Source organism: Schistocerca cancellata, chromosome 7, assembly GCF_023864275.1.
Source record: "Schistocerca cancellata isolate TAMUIC-IGC-003103 chromosome 7, iqSchCanc2.1, whole genome shotgun sequence".
Lineage (NCBI taxonomy): Eukaryota > Metazoa > Arthropoda > Insecta > Orthoptera > Acrididae > Schistocerca > Schistocerca cancellata.
Window position 1 is genome coordinate 324,345,871 of NC_064632.1, and position 12,378 is coordinate 324,358,248.

The following is a 12,378-nucleotide window of genomic DNA, read 5'->3' on the forward strand; positions in this document are numbered from 1 at the left end:
TTCGTGATGGTGTCTCATATTCAACAGTGCATTTAAGTATAAGCATAAATACTGTTATTAATCAGTTGATCGTCCGCTCACACAGATAAAGCAGCACCACTTTGTCAGGCAATCACAGTGTCACAACTTTGCATTCACTGAGGGGGGAGGGGGGCAGAAATCTGAAATGGTGCACAGTTGACATGCAGTATTCTGAATGGTGCTGACTTTTAACGATCAGTACTCAGGACCGACGAACAACTGTTCATGGCATTACTATGGCTGTTCTGTTGGGGGCTCATAATGTACTAATTTATGTAGGTTACTAATTAGTAATACCAATTAGTAATAAGATCAGTACATATGTGGCCCAGTGTACCAGTGCACAATGTCAGTCTTGGCTCTTGAGCAAAATATTTGGATTATTACTGCTATAATATATATATTTGGTACCATAGAAGACGCTGTGACAACTACCTGTGAGTTGTGGTTTAGTGGTCTTGAATGAGGGTGGCTTCTTAGCACTTTCAATGTCTCATGTAATAAATGCAACAAGAAATCACTGTTGTAATGTATAAAGGTGCTCTATGCTACCTAAGTGTTTCTAATTCAGTTAAATATGAATGTACTTACATGCCGTGTATTACTCTACCTATTATATTTCTGCTAAAATGTAATTTATTTCAGAAAAGCCCATGTAACCCACATTTTGCTGTTGGTGAGAAAGGAATTAACCCTGACATCATAATATATGAGTGGCCAACAATGGATATAGTTGCAGCACTTAGAGGTGGCACAACTAGGAGTTACACATGTTTGAATTACAGGTACGTGCATCCAATTTTTTGTGTATTATTGTTATTATTGTCATCAGAGAGACATTTATTTATATAGTTTATGAACCATTATCCAAGTAAACAACTCATTCATGATGAAGTATTCCACATTATATAAAAGATACAGCTTCCAATACCGGTGCATACACAATCAGGTAATGACAGTATAGGAACTTATTGTTTATTCTTAAGGGCAGACGTATTAAAGTCAGCAATTATGAGCACAATTTATTGGGCAAAATACACTGACGTGGTAGATGCACAGAATAATACACACACTTTTAAGTTTGGAGCTGCACAAATAGAAGTGAGACAGCCAAAATCAGACTCCACTCATAGTCCATGGTGAAAGCAAATCAACTGACTGCAGCAGGTGAAATGAAATGAAAGTTCCATATAAGCAAGCACTTCAGAGAATGAATGCTCTGGGCTGTGGGCACACGGTTATGGCCAGCTGGAGGTCACAGATACCATCAGGTGATGCATCATATGCTCTGAGGGCTTGATTTCATTTCAGAATGCCACTTGTGGTGGCAGCTTGCAAATCGCAGCACTATTGGTGGTGAGGACTGTAAGTAAGGGTTGATCTCCAACAGCTGTGACATGTTCATGTAGCTGTCAGATCTGGTTACATCCTCTCTCCTCCCATGGCACTGGTTATATTGATGGAATTGGCCTAACTTGTGCTGGATCCAACTCATTCATAGGGTGATGCTTGGGGCTTGGGCTGGGGGCTGCTGCTACTGGGGCTGGATTCTGCAGAGTCAGCATCTTAATGACTTCAGGCCAAATGGGGGCAGACACAGCATGGTCCATGCCACTCATGGAAGGCAGGTCTGCGGCTGCTGGTGTTGTAACAGAGTAAGTTGAGGATGCTGGAGCTCATTCCGTATGACCAACTGGTTACTAGGGATCTGGCATTGGCAATGGAGGACAGGAATCTGTGGCTGTTGAGGTCAGGGCTGCAGGTTGTGTGGACGAGATAGGCACACCAGCCATGATCTGGGGCACATTTGGTTCTGGTGGCACCTCCAGAGAAAATTGCATGGCATCCTCATCGAGGTGCAGGTCTGGTACGGATGATGGGAAGGAGACTGGGATAGATGTGAACCCAGTGGCAGGAGCAGAGAAAGAAGGGTCCAAGTCTGCCCCTCATGTAGCAGATTGCTGGGCTTTTTCCCAGAGTTGGAGTGGCACTATAGATCATCAAGAATAAGGTGAGGGTGTCTTCCATTGAGGTGGATTTTTCCATGGCTCCTATGTTCTCGTTTGAGGTCCACACCATCCGTTCTGTCTCCCCATTGGATTGATGTGAAATGATGCCCTAAGGATGTTACATTTCTTGCTTCTCACAGAAATGGGAGAACTGGGAGGAGGCAAACTGGCAGCCATTGTCAGAGACAATGGTCTTTAGGAGGCTCTCAGTGGTAAAGATTTGTGAAAGGCCCTTCATCAAATTTTCCATTATCATGGGGCACGTGGGGTCGATATATGGAAATTTAGAGTGTGGGTCTACCACAACTAGACACCTCTGACACAAGGACCAGAAAATTCAATGAGGAGGTGTTCCCAAGGGCTCAAAGGGGGGCAGGTGCAGCTTGCTGCTGAGAACACACAGTGGAAAACTGAACTATGGTCTCAATGTCCTTGTTGATGGCCAACTAGTATGTGTGATGGCATGCCACTTATTTCATGCAGCATAAGCCCCTGTGTGGGAGCACAAGTTCTGTGGGGCACAGAGTCGAAGACATAAAGACCCTTGGCCATTTGTTTTCTGTGTGTAGAAGGAGAACACCATCATGGAGGGAGAGATTCTTATGTAAGGCAAAGAACATTTTGAACACACTATGTTCCATTGTGGATACACGCTGATGCCACCCTCACTTAAACCATTTGGTAACTGTAATCAGAGTAGGGTCCACTCTTGTCTGGAGTATGACCGGTGCAGCATTGGGAGCAAAATCGTTAAGCGCCAGTGAAGAATCTAACTGAAACGTAATGACTTCATGTGTGGCAAAGTTAAGATCTGGGCTTACTGGAAGACTGGGCAAAGTGTCAGTATTGGCAAGGCAGGTTCTAGGCTTACATATATGCCATAGGTATGTACGGATAAGAACAACACTGACCATTACAGCCTTTGTGCTGTCCTGTCCGGAAGGCTAGAATTCAGTCCAAACAGTATAATTAATGGCTTGTTGTCTGTCAGCAGCTGGAATTTGAAGATGTGCAGATAAGTATGAAATTTCTTAACTGCATAAATGATAGCTAACTGCTCTTTTTCAATCTGGGAGTAGCTGCTTTGGGCAGCATCAAGTATCTTGGAAACACCTTAGGTTGTTCAGAGCCATCAGCTGCCTTTGGGATGGCACTGTACCCACACCATGTTGCGTTGCGAGGGATCTGTGGCAAGAAGAAGAGGCTGCCCTGGTGAAAACGAGATGAGGAATGGCTGTGATTGGAGGGATCATTTAAACTTGACAAAAGCTCTGGAGACCACTTGAATGTAACCCCTTGTTTCTGCAGTGCAATGAGTGGGCAGGATATTTCTGTGACATGGGAAATTAAATGGCCTTAACAGCTAGCTATTTTTCCCATAAAGGATTGCAGCTCCTTGAGATTCTGGGGCCTGAGCATGTTCTCTATGGCATGAATGTGCTGCTTAGTGGGAATATGCACTACTTGCTGATTATTAATCCAAGGTATTCAATGGAGTATTGAAAAAATTTGCACTCTTGGAAGTTATGTTTTGTGGCCTGCATTGGTTAATTGGGGAAGTAATGACTGCGTGTTTCAAAGGTGCACACTGGTGGATACACTGTCAATATAATGTCATCCAAATAATTGCAGCAAGAAGAAATGTCTTGTATCAGTTGATCCAAAAAAATGCTAGAATACTGCTGGGGCACTGGAAATACCGAAGGGTGGCTGGTTATATTAGTAGAGACCAGAGCCGGAGGAAGTGCAAACACAAACTAACAGGTGATGAGCCTCTGGATGTATGGTAACTGCAAGTATGCTTCTGACAAATCAACCTTAGTTTAATAGTTACTGTTTTTCAGCTTGGAAAACAGGTCTTCCGGCCATGGAATCAGAATAAGATAGCTGGGTAATTGGAGAGAGCCTTCTGGTTATTTGGTATTTTGAGTGTAGAAGCCTGTTGGCTTTAGGATGCTGGGGTAATCATATCGAGGTCCTCCAATCTGTCCAATTCCTATTTGGCTGCATTTCATAGGATGGGTGGGAAGGGCACATCTACAGGAAGTGAAGCCCAGACTCTGGTCTTAAATAAACTTTTACTGCTACATCTGTAGCTCAAACCTAAGCCAGGAGTGAACAGAACAGAATATGATGCAGTTAATTCTTCTGTGACGTGGGATGGAATCTTTGTGGACACCAAACACACATTTCTGAAATGGAAATACCAAGCTGTTTGAATACATCTAATCCAAATATGTTTCCGCATTACTGTAAGTAACATAGGATGTGTGGGAAGGGCACATCTACAGGAAGTGAAGCCCAGACTCTGGTCTTAAATAAACTTTTACTGCTACATCTGTAGCTCAAACCTAAGCTGGGAGTGAACAGAACAGAACATGATGCAGTTAATTCTTCTGTGACGTGGGATGGAATCTTTGTGGACACCAAACACACATTTCTGAAATGGAAATACCAAGCTGTTTGAATACATCTAATCCAAATATGTTTCTGCATTACTGTAAGTAACAACTAAGAATGAAAGTTTCCTCAAAACATTTTTATAAGCGACTTCTGTAGTAAAAACGACTCATCTGTATGTCGTAACCACTATATGCAGTTACTCTTATACAAAATGGTTGTAGTGGAGGGGAACCTAATGCAACTATTTATAATAGAAGAGGACTCACTGGTATCCTTATGAAAAGGAACCTCAGACTCATTCACTTGAAGGGTCAGTAATAATTTGACAGGTTTTTCCATTTCCAGGTGAGTTAAATCTTTCAGTAGAATGCATTGCTTTATTTGATGAACATTGATGAGATCCATCAAAAGAGGAAATGGTAGAACAAGACATCATATCATGCCTATGCTGTTTTGTAGTGGACTACTGACACACTGTGTGACCTTTAATGCATTACTAAAAACCAGGTAACTGGGCAGTGGGAGCCAGGATGCCGGTGGAAATACTGTGGACACGAGGGGTAAGTGACGCTGATTGATGTTCTTTTTAGACAGAGAATTCCAAAAATTCTCAGAAATTGATCTGAACTCGCCATGTTTGTGAATAGTGCTGACTATCGGCAAATTACCAAACTATGCTGTGGCAGCATACATGAAAAAAAGCTTTCAGGGTTTCTCTTCAAAATGACACATGTATGATATCTGTACAATGTTTAGTTCTTGTGCAATAAATAATTGAAAGTGTTCCCGGACTTTATGTACACCCTCTGTAAAGGCAAGTCATCGTTTAATAGTATTACCAAAAATCTCGAAAAGCTCCTAACCAATAAACTTCAAATTTTTGTACAGTAGACTAATAAACATTCAGACGGTTTTCTAAACATCAGAGTTCAGGCTTTTTGTTAAAACCACTTACAAGACAAAAAATACTGTAATGTGCTGTACTGTGAAAAAGTGTGGTAAAGTTTTCTTTCTCACAGCAAATATTAACTACAATATCAGGGCATTTAAACCACTACAGTAGACAAATTGTTTCTTCCATATTTCTTTTCATATGCAGTTTTGAACAAAATTAGCATACACAGCAATGTGCTGTTTCATTTTATTCTTCACAGTCAGCTTTGACAGGAAAGTTGTATTTATGGCTTATTGGCTTATGATTAGAATATTACTATGGAATCTGAATTGTCCGAAACTTTGTAATCCTACCCATTAGCAGATTAAAACTGTGCAAAATGCTGTCATTGGAGCTACTATATCCACAGACCCAGCAGCTGGAGAGGTCTCTCTCATGCCTCATATACCAAAGATCCCAACTGAATCATCCATTCATTTTAAGTGATTTCGATTTCCAATCAATGATTCCTTTGCAACACCAATTAACAAGGGGCAAAGTCAGACTGCAGGGGGAAGTCAGGGGGAAGAGTCGGTGGACAGGGAGGGCAGAAGAAGTGAACATAGAGAGGGGAAGCAGGATGTGGATAGAGAGGAGGGGGGAGGTGAACAAGAGAGAGAGGGAAGAGGAAGTGATGGATGTAGGAAGTGTCTATTGTAAGTCTGGCTGTAGAAAACATTGTATCAGTATAATTATTGCAACACTCCATCAAGTATACGCCCAAAAGTTATTGAAAATGAGTCAGCCAAGTACTGCACTGCTGTAGTTTGTTCGTTAGCAGGTGATGATTTTTGATCAATTGTTTTACAGTTTACATAAGTAATCTAAGAGTTTTGAGAATATTGTACATTGTAATTGCCAATTACTTGGCAATATCATTATTATATTTTAAGCCTTTGGGTTGCCTCTTCTTTCTTTGTCGTCTTCTGAAATACTGTTTAATGATACATTGAAACAACTCCTTTTTTTCAGTCCAGATGGTGAATATCTTTGTTCACAAGGTGGTGAACCTGACTATTTCTTAACGGTTTGGAACTGGAGGAAGTCAAGAATTTTAAGGCAACAGAGAGCTTATGTACAAGATGTTGTAAATGTTATGTTTTCTCAATATCTGACTGGACGTCTCACAACAGGAGGTCACTAGTTAACACTTAATTTTTTATCATTTTATGTCTATCTTACAGAGTTATAACTCAAGATGTCTACATGTAGCAATACAGTAAAATGACAAAAGTCATGGGAGAGCGATATGCACATATACAGACGGTGGTAGTATCACATACCAAAGGTATAAAAGGGCAGTGCATTGGCAGAACTATCATTTGTAATCAGGTGATTTGTGTGAGAAGGTGTCTGACATGATTATGGCTGCACGGCGGGAATTACCAGACTTTGAACATGGAACTGTAGTTGGTACTGGACGCCTGGGACATTCTATTTCAGAAACCATTAGGGTATTCAGTAGCCAAGATCCACAGTGGCAAGAGTGTGCTGAGAATACCAAACTTCAGCCATTACCTCTCACCACGGACAATGCAGTGGCTGAAAGCCATCACTTAATGACCAAGGGCAGCTGTGTTTGTGTAGAGCTGCCAGTGTTAACAGACAAGCAACACTGCATGAGATAACCACATAAATCAATGTGGGATGTACGACGAATGTATCTGTTATTACAGAGCTGAGAAATATGCTATTAATGAACTATGGCAGCAGATGAATGACGCAAGTGGCAATGCTAACAGCACGACATCACCTGCAGTGCCTCTCCTGGGCTTGTGACCATATTGGTTGGACCTTAGACCACCAGAAAATCGTGACCTGGTCAGCTGAGTCCCAATTTCAGCTGATAGTAGGCTTCGAGTGTGGCACAGACCCTATGAAGCCAGGGACCCAAGTTGTTCATCAGGCATTGTGTGAGCTGATTTTGCATGGAATGTACTGAGTCCTCTGGTCCAAGTGAACTGATCAATGCTTGGAAATGGTTATGTTTGGCTACTTGGAGATAATTTACAGCCATTCATGGGCTTCGTGTTCCCAAACAATGATGGAATTTTTATGGATGACAATGCACCAAGTCACTAGGCCTCAACTGTGCGCGATTGGTTTGAAGAACATTCTAGACAATTTGAGCGAATGAATTGACCACCCAGATTACACACATTGGATCCCATCAAACTTCTTGTGACATAATTGAGACACCAGTTCATGCACAAAATCCTGCACTGGTAACAGTTTTGCAGTTATGGATGTTTATGGAGGCAGTTTGGCTCAATGTTTCTGCAGGGTACCTCCAACAAATTGTTGAGTCAGTGTCACATCGAGTTGCCACACTATACCAGGCAAAAGGAGGTCCAACATGATATTATGACACATCCCATGACTTTCGTCAGCTAATGGTGTATACTTTATTTAATTCAGTAAAACATATACTGTAAAAGCTAGACCAATAAAATGGGAAAAGAAGCGTGTAGCAGAATGGTGAAGACTAAGCGTGCTAACAGTTTCAGATAATTCAGTTAAATTTACTTTGAAAATCTACATTTCAAAAGTAAACCTTGTATTATCCTTGTACTTGTAATTAGTAGTGGAAACATATTCAAACAGAAAAGAGCTTATCAAGTGTTTTTATAGTTGGCAGCTGTTCCTCATTTCTTAGTATGCAAGATTTTTATGTTTTACTTCAGTTTTTCTTATGTAATTATTTTACACGACTATACAGTCATCATTTTTAAAGAAAGTGATGTTGTATTGTCATTATAATTATGAATTAAAATGGGTATCATGTCTTTGAAATCTTGGTCAATATTTTGAGCTGAAATGTGCACTATCACATTGTAATAAGGAAGATACTAAACATAGGAAGAGGAAAGGAGTAATCTTGTAACATGATGTCTGCAGTGAATGATGGAAAAGAATGAACTTAACTATTTGACAACTACCACATTATGGATATGATGGTGTACGATGAGGTGATCATAATGTCTATCCACGTTGTGCCTCTGATCAGTCATTTAACAGTTATTACATAATATTTTAAAATGTAATACTTATTTGATTCAATGTTTAGAATTAGCTTCTTGCAGAATTAGCTTCTTGCAGAATTAGCTTCTTTTTATCTATGTTTTGATTTGTTCCAAATATATAAAAGTTTTTCTTCATGGTGGTGTCTGTAGAAGATGAATGATGGATGAATGTAACCAGTTCCAATCCATATTATGGACACAAATCAATAATTTTGTTTGCTTTAATGGAAATGAAGCATCACAGATAAATAGTGCATGCAAGAAGGGAATGATAAATAGTGACACAAGAAAGGAGTAGAAGCTGTGGTGAAATAAATAATAAAATTAAATTTATTGATTTTTTGAAAAGAGAAAAAATTATGGATATGGAACTTTAACTTTAGAATTTTTGAAAGGCTTTTTTACGGACTGTATTGACTGGCTTGAATGCAGCCAAATTCAGTGCTGCGTGAAATTTTCCTGTAATATAATTTACAATTCCAATTAATAATATTTTTGAATTCTACATCATTGTTGATTTATCCAGAGTTCTCACCTTAGACGCAGAATTAGTCCTTCTGCCACAATATTAATTCATTAGTCTCCTAGATGTTCTTCTCTTTGTTGACCGTGTATATCTTCGTAATTTGGCATCAGTTTCCTTTAGAAAGATGGTGAAAACAAAGGAATACAATGCTACGTCGCTTTAAATAATTCTCATAAAACTTAGATACTTTTCACTATTTTTTATTCACAAGACAATAAGACTTGCTCTGCTCCTCACACAAACCATAAATACTAACAAGATGGCTGCCTTTCAGCACACCAAAATTTACGTCCATCCCCTACAAGGTAACAATCAAAAGTGTATATTAACTCCTTCTTGGAGTATGAAACAAAAGAGAATCCAATATGAACATTACAGAGATTATAGTCTACATTCCTCTCAATTTAATGTTTGGCACAGACTTTAAAGTAAAGTATTGTATCTCTCTGTGTCGGAATGTGTCATTACAAAGCTTTATAAATATGGTGTTATGGAAGAATGTGGAATGTTAGAAATGGCTGATTGATTGACTGATAAATGGATTCTGACAAACAGTGGTGCTCCACCAAGTGTCATAAAACCTTACACCCAGCAAAGTATCATATCAGAAGAAGAAGAAGAAAAAGAAATGTCAAATACGGCCATTCTTAATTCTGACCATATACTGCAGAAACAACAGTGTAAAGTGTATATAGAACATGACCAAGAAAATTAGAGTGTCTTAGGTTGATGAAGGTCTTAAAGGAGCCACTCACAATGTAGGTAGCACACTGCATACTGTGTACATGGGAAACATCAGTGTTGGGATGCCCAGTTGATTCACCAGTACTAGGGTCATCGAACATAAATGATATTGCAGGTTGTCACAAGTGGAGAAATTGGCTGTTTTGGTGCACACATTGTCTGAGCCAAACATGTGATTCTCGATTCCTGTGCTGCAACTAATGACAATTGCAAGTAACAATGGAGGAATTACAGCAACTATTACAAGAGAAACACTCACTACAGACATTAACACAACCATTACATATGTAACTACCAGCCATGGTCTCGACTCAAGTCCACCACCAGCAGTGCAGGATGAATCTTTGAGAGTATCAGCCACTCGCTCTGGAGAGATGTTAGAAACAGTATTCAAAAAATGCTGGTTGAAGATTCTGAGATGAAAGCTAATAGGCAAACATCAGTATAGTGAAGGCTGGATCTTTGTACCATGAATTCAGTTATAACTTTCTGAAAAAAAGTATGAGATATGCGTGTACCAGTTAATTATTGCATCATCACAGACTTTCAGTTTCTTAAAATGATACCTATCAGATGTAATTTCTTTAGTGCCAATATGCAGCACAATATCCTAGCAATGACGGTCATCTTTCTTAGGTCCAACTTCAGAAGAGAATGAAAGAGTAACTATTTTCTTTATGGTTGTGTGCATTGTCAACAGAAGGTACTCAGTGAACATCAGACAAGCCATACTAAGTAGCATTTTACATAGATCGAGGCAAATAAGAACATGTACATCCACATAGATTACAGAATAAACTAAACTTCCAGACAAAATCTACAAAGTATCGGTTTTGTGTGTGTGTGTGTGTATGCTGTAACAACATTAAAGACTTACAAGGATATATATAATGCTGTAGGGCTGCAATGTAGCAGCTTCCTAAATATCCCAAATGTTAACACAACTATTGCATTTCAGTGATATGATGCCTGTTATAATTCGTCAGAAGTGTGAATTACAAAACCATGATTTTCAATCTTCCTATAAAAATAAAATTTTTTACACTAGAAATGTGTTTTAATGCAGATTAAAATCTATTCTCCTTGACATATACTTTTATATTGTGCCATGTGTGACTTCTTGAATGTAAATAAAACAGTAACTTAAATGTTAAACATGCTACCATCTGGAAAGTGGAAACTTTTGGTATAGAATTTCTGTCAAATTAGCTTTGAGTTGTCCTACAGCCTTCCTCCTCCATGGCCAGTTCCATGTGTTCTATCTGCAGTTCAGAAGCATCCTTTCATGTTCCCTCTTTGGTCCGGTGCAGCGAACTGAGTGCTGGCGTTTTTTTATCTTTGGTCCAGGTGTGTCCTTGCATTGGTGCTCTGTTTTTGGTCTGGAGGGGTTACAGGTGTTCCCTCTGCACTTCACTCCTGCTGGAAGCGCCCAGTGACATTCCATCTTTGGTCTGGTATGTCTAGTGCCCAGTCTGGGGTTTGTTCCCCATGTCCACACTCTCAGTTCTTCTTTTATTGTAGAGTTCTGCTGCTGCCTCATTGCGTTTTCAGCAAGTCCAGTGCATGATCTACTGAGTTCATACTCAGTGTCATGCTTCATGAGGTTTTCTGTGGCCTTTATCTCTATAGACACTCTTATAACAGTGTCCCAGGTGTGATCTGGAAGTTCTTTTCATCTGCTGTCCACTGTCCTAGTTGTGTGACCAATGTATGACATGCCAAGTTGGCAATACACTAACAATTCTTACTGCAGGGTGAGTAGGGAGTGGGGAGGTTCGAAGGTAACTTTTTTACGCTTTTCTTAAATAACTTGAAACCATGGCTTTTACTGATGTTTCCCCCATACAAAATCAAACTACATTAAATTTTCTACAGAAAAGGTCCTATTCATTTTTTTCTCTAGACCTGACAGTTTCCACATTGCAGGGGATGGAAAAATCACAGATTATTAAAAATATTGTTGGTTATCCTTAAATGAAAAGGGTTAAAACAAATATTAAATGTGTGTACCACATCTAAGTGCTGTAGAACTGTATTAAGGAATAAATTGTATTCCGGGGGTGTAATATGTTGGAGGGCCCTCCCAGGGGACACCGCCTTATTGTTGGCACCTTCAGTGCCGGGCGGAAGGGTTTGCGTGAAGTTGAGGGCTATTCTGGCAGTAGCATAGCTACTGGCGGGGTCACCCAAGCTGAACTGGTCTTGACTGAGGAGCCAGATGAAGTGTGTCCTGCAACATAGGGCAGGGGGTGCTCTGTAGGCATAGGGAAGCTGACCATAGTGGAGTAAACCCTAGAGAAATCCAGGTCCTCCAAGATGGGGGTTGGGCATGGGACCGATAACCCCACACTGTAAAAATGACATATTATGGAACCTCAAAAAGAGCTTCGGATGTTGAATGAGATACAAAAAACATGACCGTGGCAAAGAAAAAGGACAAAAAATTTGGCCATAGTAACATGGAATGTACAAATGATGTTGAAACCAGGAAAAATGAAAGAAATAGCTGATGAGATCATGAAGTTCAAGTACAACATTGTAGTGCTGCAAGAAATAAGATGGCAAGGACAAGGACAGATAGATATGCCCCAGTATTCTCTACTGTATGGTGAATCAGATGGAAGAACAGGACAAGTCGGAACTGGATTCATAATAACAAAGGAAGTTGGTAAAAGTGTTTTGGAATTTGAACCCATAAATGAAAGACTTAGCAGGCTG

At 39.9% G+C, this 12,378-nt stretch overlaps 1 protein-coding gene across 1 annotated transcript in view; it reads left to right on the plus strand.

Moving 5' to 3' along the window:
* LOC126092749 (cilia- and flagella-associated protein 44) overlaps positions 1-12,378 on the plus strand; it is a 668,515-nt gene that overhangs the window by 103,027 nt on the left and 553,110 nt on the right. Inside the window, exons 3-4 of the mRNA XM_049908475.1 lie at positions 667-806; positions 6,340-6,503. Coding sequence (XP_049764432.1) covers positions 667-806; positions 6,340-6,503 — 304 coding nt within the window. The remainder of the gene's footprint in view (positions 1-666; positions 807-6,339; positions 6,504-12,378) is intronic.